General features: G+C 28.8%; 2 protein-coding genes across 2 annotated transcripts in view; one reads left to right on the top strand and one right to left on the bottom strand.

Annotated features, from left to right (window-relative positions):
* The window catches only part of LOC108722208 (uncharacterized), a 7,569-nt gene extending 2,496 nt beyond the window's left edge, over positions 1–5,073 (bottom strand). The window contains exons 1-2 of the mRNA XM_018447192.1: positions 4,968–5,073; positions 2,971–3,070 (exon numbers count right to left, since the gene is read on the bottom strand). Coding sequence (XP_018302694.1) covers positions 2,971–3,070; positions 4,968–5,006 — 139 coding nt within the window. The 5' untranslated portion in view covers positions 5,007–5,073. The remainder of the gene's footprint in view (positions 1–2,970; positions 3,071–4,967) is intronic.
* Positions 1–11,982, top strand: part of LOC108722207 (octopamine receptor beta-3R) — a 139,346-nt gene that overhangs the window by 50,674 nt on the left and 76,690 nt on the right. The window lies entirely within an intron of this gene.

Here is an 11,982-nt window from a genome sequence, read left to right as displayed (position 1 = left end):
TGCAGCAGCCAATTTTTGGTTGCGTTAGTCTATCCGCAATGTCAGTATAGGATTTCGATAGGCTAACACAACCAAAAATTGACTGATGCAACCAATTAAAAATGCTGTGCCATATTTTACCATCTAATTTGCTGCAGCAGCCAATCTTTTTTTTTTTCAGTGTACACGTTTAATTATAATAACACGTTTTATTTGAATTGTATACTTGTTTTTTATCTGTATTTTCTCGAATCAAAACGAATTAGGACTAGTTGTTACACCTCAATCAAGACAAAATGTTAAAGTATAACAATTTACTCCATACTCCTCTGAAATTAAAAACCGTTTTTGTTTCTTTTCACAGTGCAATTTTAAAAAAAAAGATAGAGAGGATCTGTAAGTATAAAAACATATAATACAACAACCACAAAAGAAATTTAATTAGAGGTAGCTCTCTGTCTCTTACAAAACCACAGATGCATATAACATTAATTTTATAACGTTGCAACATTATATAAAAAAAGAAGCAAAAATTAATGACAAATTTACTTCCATGGTTAAATTGGTAGGGAATGCAGAATCTAAGCAAGTATCTTCTAATGATTTAGAATTAAAATTTGAGAATATTGTTGAGTGCAGCAGAATATATTACGGTTTATCATCCAGAAATGTAAGGTTATGAATATCTGTATAGATTTTTAAATTGATCATCCTAAAAATTGGGATAAATCAAAATGTGCATCCGAAAATTGACTCTTAGTTTTTTTAAAGAGATATATTAAACTCTCTTCGAATTTCTGAAACAATAAGTTTGTCTAGAGATTTTGCCACAAGATTTAATTCTTACAACGTCTCTTTATAAAATCTTTCAGCAGTTCAAATATCCTCAAGTATGGAATGTAAACAAAACAAGAATGAATACAGTTAAAAAACCAAAGTGATTGCAGAGAAAAAAGAAAAACAAATAGGAAGAACATCTGCTGAAAAAAGAACAACTGCAACTATTGAAATACAGTCAACGCGCGCGCGCGCGCCCGCGCGAATAGTAATTTTTCTCTTCCATTTTTTACTTTTCCTCGTATTAACTTTAAGCGACATTTTATCAATCAAGGTTCAACTAGAAGCATTTGTGCTGCTCATAGTGGATGGACTACGGGACCGATTTTTTTACAATTTATAGAACACATCCATAAATATGTGTTATTTTCTATCGAATCTCCTATATTATTGGTTTTAGTTTTAGGTAATCACAATTCTCACCTATTAATACCAGTGCTAGATTTTTGTAAAGAAAAAGATATAATCCTTTTACTCTCTATTTTCACAACATATATCACACCATCTATAACTTCTGAATCTAAGTACATGATTTTTTTTAAATATGTACTCTGCTCGTACAAACTGGATGAATTTGCAACTATATATATATAGCGCTTCAATATCAATATCTGACATATTTTCAACTGTTAAAAAAGCTTTGTCAAGCGCTTTAATTCTAAAAACATTATAGCAGACCTTTAAAAGGCTGATTTGGCCTTTTAATCGGAACGTGTATGAAGAATGAAATTTTCTCACAGCTAATATCACTGACAGACCTTTACCAAAAATTTCTCAAAAAGAAGACAGGCTTATAGAAATAGAAGTTTGTCAAACTCGCTTGATTGTGATATAAATTTGACTTCAACCAATGATAACTCAATGCAACACCTAAGAAAAACACTTACAAAAGATAATTCTAATAACATTGAATAAAAAATTATCACTTTTGAAGATATAAGATCATATCCGAAGACTAAAGCAAGGAAAAATAAAATAGGCATACAGAGATGGAAACAAAAATCTATTATTTTAACAGATTCTCCTTTTAAAAAGCAATTAAAAGAATAAATAAATCTAAAGAAAGAATAAGGAATTTTTAGAAACAAAAGAAAAACAAATGAATCTATTAAATTCAGAATGAACGACTGGAATAAATCAAATGAAGATTGGATTCAGTACACACATACAAAACATTGGCTCACATTTGTTGCAGAGAAAATGATTCATATTTGGCGCTTTCCACTTAACGCTTCCAACGCTCGTGGAATCATTTCATCTTTGTCGTTTATCAAATGTTAAACAAGGACAAACGATGCTCGCGAGCGTTGCGAACGTTAAGTGGAACGCAATCATTATGTTTGCATTAATTGCTCATCTAAAATTAAATTACTTGAAAGTGAGACTTTCAATGTTTTTATAGTCGAAAATATTTATAGTCTAACTATCGAGTATTTATATTAAAATTTATAAAGCATACATGTTGTACTAAAATCAGGTTACATTATTTTTAATTAATTATAATTAACTATCGAATATATTAATGCACATTTAATGAATTTGTACTTTTTTACTTGAAATTAGACTTTAATTCACTACTAATTTAATAAATTAATAATTTAAGATCATATTTATTTTCTTTTAGTTGATTGACAAATATTCAATAAATGATTTAAGAAAAAATCTAAGTGTTTTATGTTTTTAATTTCATAATTTAATCATTGTAATCGTAATTGATATGTTCTTATGTGCAAATATTTGAGAAAATATTGTAAATATAATAATTTGTCTTAAACTTAGTAACAACAATTTGTTTTACAATGGTGTAAGGTGTTACAGTTTATCTATTAACGGAAAATTTCAATATTTAATGTTAAAAGATATTGACACAAATTAGAAAAAAGTTGATTACCTAGTTAAAAATGTACTTCAATCAGTGCATAGATATCTTGATAATGTATACATTATTCCGAAAAAATTCTAATAAAAAAATTGTAACTAGTCATGGTTATGCCTATATAACTATGAAACTAATGACAATTTAGATTATTAAAATTTGAATTCAAAGTACGTTTTTAGAAATGAAGCTTTTTCTTAAATTTTATTTGTCAAATGCTACTAATTTTTTATAATAACTTAATATACAATATTTAATGTTTAATATTTCATACTTACTGTGTAAATTTCCGTATTTCGGAATTTTATTTTTACACTTGTTTAAGTTTTCACATAGAATGTCTATTCCTTCAGGCTTAGCTGTTTTTGCATAAGTTACCTAATATAAAAAAAAAAACTGATTGTATTTACATGTAAACATTTTATATATAAGTACTGTAATTTAAAAAATTGTTAATATGCATGGTATAATTTTTTTTGGAGGGCTCCGTTTGCCTACAAAATGATTGCCTACAGCTTCGTTTGCACACAGCAATATTGCACACAGCGTATTGCACACACGATAATATTACACACAGCGTATTGCACACACGACATTATTGCACACAGCGTATTACACACAGGACAATATTGCACACAGCACATTGCACACTCGACAATATTGGATACAGCGTACTGCACACAAGACAGTATTGCAAACAGTACATTGCACGCATGGCAATATTGCACATAGCACATTGCACACACGTCGTGTGTGCAATACGCTGTGTATAATATTGTCCTGTGTGCAATACGCTGTGTGTAATATTGCCATGTGTGCAATGTGCTGAGTGTAATATTATTCTATGTGCAATATGCTGTGTGCAATATTGTCCTGTGTGCAATACGCTGTGTGCAATATTATCGTGTGTGCAATGTGCTGTGTGCAATAATGCCGTGTGTGCAATACGCTGTGTGGAATAATGTAGTGTGTGCAATACGCTGTATGCAATAATGTCATGTGTGCAATACGCTGTGTGCAATATTGCTATGTGCAAACAAAGCTGTAGGCAATCATTTTGTAGGCAAACGAAAATCTTCCCACTTTTTTTAGAGCTATAATAAATATTTATTGTGTATACTTAAATAAGTCATAATATAATATTCATACTTATTAAAATAGATCTATTTCTTCAGACAATTTTAGTTAAACTTGTTTAATATTTTACATTAGGAATTCTTAAGGAGGTTGTAAGGGCATAAAACACATATATTAATATTTACACTTTAAACAAACTATATACATGTGAAAGTTGTGTTCATAACATTCGGTTTTTATTGAGCAATACATTTTTATAGATTATTTATTTTATTTGTTTATTATATAAATATATTAAGTACTAAACATGACTTATGCAAAATTTCATTGAGATTCACCAATTAGTTTATAACAAATAAATATTTTGTTTATTTATTAAACAATTAAAGTCTGCATCTAATTGTAACATAAATTACATAAATATTTTTGAATTCATATAGTACTTATATAAAAAAATTGAGATTTTTATCATTATTTTATAATACATTTCATATATTTCTATTAGAGCACAAATTTAAAACATGTTACTTTTTATTGAAAAAACTTTTGATCCAGATGGTCAACTGTCTCTAATTTTTTTGTATTACTTTTAAATGCAATTTAGAATAATCTGTAATTTTTTCAAGTAATTCTTAACATATTGCATTTGTCTTACAACCTCTTTAAAATATGGGTTAATTTTTAGTAGAACATGATACTTTTCAAATAAATTATGTTATTTGATGTAACAGTACAAACTTACGCACGCGTGCTACAATTTATATGTACACAACGTACATGTGTGTGTGTGAAGTTGGATTTTTGGAACAACGATAGAAATCAAAACCAAACATACAAATAAATTACAATTATCAAACTCTTTACGCCTAACAATTCGCATCAATGTCGATATAAAAACTATCGTCGCCAAAAATAGTAAACAAGAGCGTTCTTTACACACATGTCATTAGATATTTCAGAAAATATTTATAAAATTATGCTCAACAAAAATTTTAAAAAAGAAAGAAGAAATTAAATAATATAAATAATATGATATATATAAAAAATAAATATAAATATATAATTTACTCTCCTTCCCGCTTTTCTCATATGTATTAATTAGATGCATCGCGGATATTACCGTTTGAAAAAGTGGATCGCGATCTATACAAAAGGAAACCTTGTTCTATGTATCTAAGAAAATATAATTTATACTTACGGCTAGCAGGTACATAAAAAACCACATGAAAATCTTCATTTTTTAACTTTTCCAATTGTAAGACGCGTATAGAAGTTACGAGAGACTTTTTCTGTAGTGTATTGAGAATATCTCGACAATATATATATTCTCAGAAATCACCTACAAAATGATTGTTAATGGCATTTACACTCATTTTTATTGCACATATCGTACACGACATGCGCATATTACACACAAATATATTACACATATGACCATATTGCGTCAAACGTTGTACATAAAGTAATAAAATAAAACCATAGTAATATTTTGATACACATCTTTATTGATCACATTAATAAAACATAATAAATATATTGTATTATATAAATGTACATTATAATAAATATAAAACTACGTCAAAACACTACATCAAAGAAAAAAAAGAGATCATATATTCTAATATCTAAAAATAAGCAATTTTCAAGAGAGCATAATTATCAAAAATAATCGTAATGAGACGATCCAAAAAGGATTTTAAAGCTTTCGTAGCTCCATAAAAAATCAATTAGATTGTTATCTAAAATACCGATCTAAAAAGTAAAAACTTCAAGCTTTTAAAAGAGATTTCAAGTTTTTCCTCTTTCTCTAATTAGTAAAAATTATCCTAATTTTCAATTTTCCAATTTTAACATAGATATTCATGTCTGAAAATTTTAACAAAAAAAAATGAATTATAAACTGCATATTCTACTTGACAAAATTAAACTTGTAATTGTTACTTGTATAAAATTTTTCACTTAAAAGTATTTATGTCCCACAACAAAAATTTAATTTTAAAACAAATAGATGTAATTCAGAAAGTAAGTTTTTAATTTTTACACAAGTTGGATTTTTTTTACAAAGAATTGCAAATGTAAAAAAAGGATCCTGCACAAACTTTATGGAAATTGAATTTCGATCGAATTGGCTGAAAATTTGATATGTCGTAGATCTTATCGTCCTGATAAAAAATGCTCTACAAGCATGACTCCCTACAATGAATCGTTTCATCTCTAAGAGGCGTCATTTTTCAAAACAGTCTAATAGAATAATAAGTCGCCTATTATAGGATAGACTCCTAATATAAGACAGCGGGGTTTCTACTAAACTAATAAGTGCATGTGGTTGGTTCTCTGAACTTTTTACTCTTACAATTAGAGTGAAACCTGTTTAGTAGAAAATTCATTATTAAATCATGCGTATAGTTATTGCAAAAAAAGATTTGTGAAATTGGATGTTGTCAAATTTTATTGACATTAGTCTTTAAATCTTGTTTTATTATATATAAATAAATATTTTGTAATAAAGTCTACATGCAGTGATATAATAAAATTGATAGGAAAACATGTGATATATGATTTGTTTAATTGTAAAGATATATATATTAGATTTAGTAATCGTGAAACAGTAAGGTATATGATTAAGTCGTAACATGAGATAGGATATTTCTAGCTAATATGAGAGCATTTAAATAATTCAATATTCCAAAGTGTATTATCGAACGATATGTTAAAAATGACGATTCTATTGTCAAGATTTCACATAGGCGCGCACGCACGCACGCACGCACGCACGCACGCACACACGCACACACACACACAATTATTACGTATAACATTAAAATTTTTTTGTTCTTACTTGTATATAACATTGTAATTTAATAAAAGCGTGTATAAAAAGTTTATTTTTATTTTTTCCTTAGTTTCCTGTTAGATACCATCTCATATAAGGAAACCCTTGTGATTCATATTAGGAACTCTTTTTTTCAATGAGCAAAATTGGCACTTTTGATAAAAAATTTCATATACAACAAAGTATAGCTATTATCGATTGCTAACTTTTGGTGCTAAAACTTAAATACCTATATTTCCCACAAACTTGACATGAAGGTAGAAGATTAAGGTTACAAATTAAATAAATTACAAGCCTTTAAAAAAAGGTACCTTATTTTTATTATAATGAGCGACTTTATCCTACTACAATATCTTATTTTCAACGAAAACGGTATTTTCAACAAGTACGGTTCTTACGTCGTTATTTGCAATTTCTGCATATATATTTAAGTAAAAAAAGGGTATACAGATAATATTGACTTGATTGCTTCTTACAAAAAAGCTATAAAGATATCGAGGTCGATAATTTGATTTTAGAAATTTAAGCATCCTGATTTGTGAGAGGGGAAAGGACTCACAATAATCAAGCTCTGATTTGTGAGAAGCAATCAAGTCAATATTATCCTTATAACTTTTTACTTAAAAATATATTAAGAAAATGCAAATAATGACGTAGGAATGCATCGTACTCGTTGAAAATAAGATGTTATAATATTAGCCCGTTTTGAAAAATGACGTCTCGTAGAGGTGAAACGGTTCATTAGGTCGTGCCTGTGAGATTTTTATCAAGACAACGATCTACATATCAAATTTCCAGCCAATTTGACCAAAATTCAATTTTCATAAGATTTATGTAGGATCCTTTTTAAAATTAATTTTATTATATTAACTTATTTAGAACGTATTCAGAATCTTACAATAAAGTGGAAAAAGTAACTTACGATATTTTAAAATACCTATTAAATCATGTTACATAATAAATATATTACTAAACGAATCAATTAAAACACAATTATACCAATTTTAGGGTTTGTAATCTCATTACGACAGAAAAGAAATTAGATAATATAGATAAGATACGAAATTAAAAAAAGCATTACATACACAATGCAATTGAAATTTATTATATCATTACATACACAATGCAATTGAAATTTATTATATCATTAATTTTAACATTATTTTAATGATACATCTTCTTTCATTATCACAATTTTACAATTTCACAATCGATCACATTCCACATGTCGAACTTTACTTTATATTTTACTTTCTTATAAGTGCCATTTTGTTTCCAATTCTGCTAATATCTCATATTGAAAAAAATATAAGTAACTCCAGATAATAAAAAATTATAATATATTTAATTAAAATATTATTAAATAAATATTAATTTTAAAATAGTTGCACGATATTTCATAACCACATACCGTTGTTATCTTTTTCAGTAATGTATATAAATTCACGCAATTTAAATTTAATACAGAATACTTATGTATCTTCAAAATTTTAAAAATAATTTTCATATAGTAATTTTCATAGTATAAATATAAAAAAGAAAGGAAAAAGATCCGTGAGAAATATAATTTGATCATGTATCAAAAATTACAAATATCTATACAAAAATGCAATATTATAAATTTTTTAAGGAAATTGAAATATTACTATAAACTGATATATTAATATAATAAAACTTACAATTAGAAATAAACCTAAGTGACTATCAGTCACTTACGCGTTTAGATTTTGCTATAATTATGGTTGCCATCAACGTTGCAATCACCGCAATGATGGTTATTGACTTTAAAGTCTTCATACTACTTTGTGGTTTAAATTTAATGAGCTGTTGCATATTGCTTTCAGGCGATACTTTCTATTCATTCAGAAACGTGATTTTAGATTAAATTACAGTACGGATACATGCTAATATGGTACATGTTAATATGATACTTTATATATACAGGGTATAACTAAAATAAAGTAATAAACTTCGGTGCCGAGCTCCCCACACCAAGAAAGTGAACATATAGCAGATAAACATACGTCCGCAAGTAACTTACTGTTACTGAGATACAGCTCAAAACATTTATTAAGGATGTATGAGTGATATTTTAACATAATAATAAAATTATGAAAAAGTTACAGATTATTCTAAATCACATTCAAAAATAATATAAAAATTTGGTGACGGTTTCTGGATAAGTTATCAAGAGACATGATAGTGTCTCGCGCCAAGTGAAGCGAGCGCGAGACTGCCCCGTGTCTTTACGCGAGTCAGCGAGTTGCGAGCACCAGAGATTATCGGATCATTCAAAATATTCAGAAGTTGATCGATTCTGAGTAGTCTAAACGGACAACAACAACTCAGGCCCAGTTCCTTGTTTCTCATCTTTTTCCAATTCTAGAATTGGAAAGAGGTAATGAATAAGTTGAATCTTTCAATTTAAACGACCAAATAACGAACAATGTAAGGTGTTAAGTAACTGTATTTAATATAATTTTACATATCGGTATGATTATCAAATATAAACGTTTCGGCTACACAGAGCCTTCTTCAGTATAACTATTAATATAAATCCTACAAGTTAAAGAAAAATTAAAGACATTATTGTTGGTGAACCAAGTCCAATCTTCAAAGGATGTCCAAATTTTACATGCAAAACTAAATTCCTCGTTTACCGACGAGAATTATGCTTAGTCCCATCACGTATGAAATTGTTTTTTCTAAAGATATAAATCAATTTATAGAATAACTACTAGTATAAAACTGTACAATCAATACTCACATAATGGTACACCGAACAATTTTCCATAATAATGTTCTTATAAACGTTCGTCTGACAATTCCTACAGATGATCAGTTATATATAGACCCTCAATTTTGACTGGTGGGAACACAAAGATTCCTATTTGTTATTATTTGTAGAACTTTCTTTTCATTTGTTCAACTAACACAATTTCTTTAAGAGATTTCATTGAAGCAAAAATGACTCCTTTTATTTGAATGTTGAATAACTCAGTGAAAAAAAAATCGTACAACGTTCAATAAAAAAAGCAAATTGAAGGTAAAAAAATTCATTCTTTCGACTGCTGAAAACCGCATTTGTGTGCGATTTTTAGTTCACGCCATAATTTGTAAAATTTGTACAAAATTTTCAGATTTGACGGATACCCATTTCTGTTCGTATAGCTATGTTAAAAATCAATCAGATCGAAATATCATTACCGATTTCGAAAGTAGAGATTTCAAGCTTTAAAATGCTTTTTTAAAAATCACGTTATGATCATTTTTTACGAAGTTACACTCTTCTGAATTTTTACCTATTTTTGAGGATTAGGTGATCCTTTAATTTTTTTGCGTAGTGTATATTAGATGGTAAATCACTTAAGCGCTAAAATAAATTTTTATTATTATTCGAGTTTATCATTACTTAAGTACATTAAATACATCATTCCATCCAGAAAAGAACATAAAATATGGTTTTTTATATTAAATACATATTCTAACGAATGTGTGTGAAAATGTATACTCATATATACTTATACATATATCTAAATATTTATTTTTTATCAAAGTTTGTGTGGATTATCAAATAAAGAAATGATAATAATATAGCTTTAATAAGTTGTTTTTTTCAATACATGATTGGAAAGTATTCAAAAGACATAAATCCTTTTGACGCATGAAATTTTTATTAAGTAGTTATAATTTTATAATTTTATAGCGATTTTGGCTGGTATGCACTAATGCACATATAGCTGTCATACGCAATTGCCGTAAAAATATATTAAAAAGGTTAAATCGTACAATCTCCAATACATTTTATTGTACTGTTAATAAAACATGTATTTCATAATTTGCAATTTGTTTTTGTACTCATAGTGATTTCGGCTGGGACGCACCGCCTACATATTTCGGATATTGGTGCAACTGGTGTGTTCGGCTGGTCGAATGATGCAATCTTTCGTCAGTGTCGCATGTTCATCTGAGCTCAGTACACCGCACAAGTGTACACAAAGTGGCCCCAACAAATTTGTTGGGGCCAGTTGGTGTAGTTGTTGGTACAGGTGCCATTTCATGAGATGCTGAAAAACAGCATGAATGTGATCACGTGATATTAATTTTGGCACTAGCGTCTCTACACATGTATATAGCACTACATACTTTTCATGCATTTTCATTGTCTAGTGTCAATTTTGATCATATATTCTATTTTGACGCTGAAAATGAGCGTCGAGCGTCAACATGAAAAGCATCTTATTCACGTTATGATGAATGATTTATATGCGCTTATGAAATTGTTAACATCATCATCAAGTGCGATGATGAATTAATATACCTGATAGAACGTAAAAAGAAGAACAAATGTTAAAAATTAAAATTATCGCACAAGAGGTTGTGCGAAAAACGTACGTTCAATAAAACAGTTCAGTTTTGCAGGTCAGATCAACTATAATAATGTGATTTATTGCACAGAAAATGTTTATTTAGAGTTTCGAAATCATTTCCGAATGTCGCGAGAGACGTACTACGAAATAATAGAGAAATTCGAAAGGTCAACATTTTACAGTGTAAAACGGTTTTAATATGCACAAGTGCACACCAGTGTTACCAGCCGAAATCGCTATAAAGATCCCACACAGCACACTTTATCCTGAGGATATCCCAAATTGTCCCATATTGACAAAACGATCCCGCGAATATTAAATATATTATAATATTCTATTCTTTATTTTCTTCTTTCCATCGATTTGCATTAAATACTTTTTCGCGCTCGGATCAGCAATTCGTACGATGCATATATCCACGCATCCGATCTATAGTATATCACTAAGTCGATAATTAGATGTGCAGTCGATAATTTCCTCATAGGGTAAAAAGCTGGTTCAACGACTCTGATTCATCCTATACACTTTCTAAGGCAGCGTTCGGAAACATCACCTTAGTGTCGCCGTGTATTGTTTTATCCTTGTTTTTCACCCAATGTTAAATAAAGATAAGATAATACATGAGGGCACTCAGGTAATGTTTCCGAACGCAGCCTAAATCGTGGAGTAAAATTTCACTCGAAGAGACTGAAAATTAAGCCAATCTTGAAAAAAGAGTGAAAATACTATCACTCTTGTTCAAGAGTGAGAGATTTTCACTCTTTATTGTTGAATTAGGATCCTAAAGCGAAGCTCGAACTCCGACAAAGTCACTAGATGTCGCTGTTTTTCTAGTGCATCACATGTCTTTATATACTATCACACCAATATCTCACGCAATTTATGATACACTCAGTCGCACGTTCGTGTCAATTTTCGTATAACAAATTCGTCTCGATAAAATGTCTAAGTCTAATTCTAAGCATGATATAATAAGACAGGTGAACCAACGCGCATCATGGCGGCCAAGC

This window comes from Mycetomoellerius zeteki, unplaced genomic scaffold (genome assembly GCF_001594055.1).
Source record: "Mycetomoellerius zeteki isolate Tzet28-1 unplaced genomic scaffold, Tzet1.0 scaffold199, whole genome shotgun sequence".
NCBI lineage: Eukaryota > Metazoa > Arthropoda > Insecta > Hymenoptera > Formicidae > Mycetomoellerius > Mycetomoellerius zeteki.
Note: the sequence above shows the minus strand (reverse complement) of the source record. Positions and strands in the feature narration are given on the sequence as shown.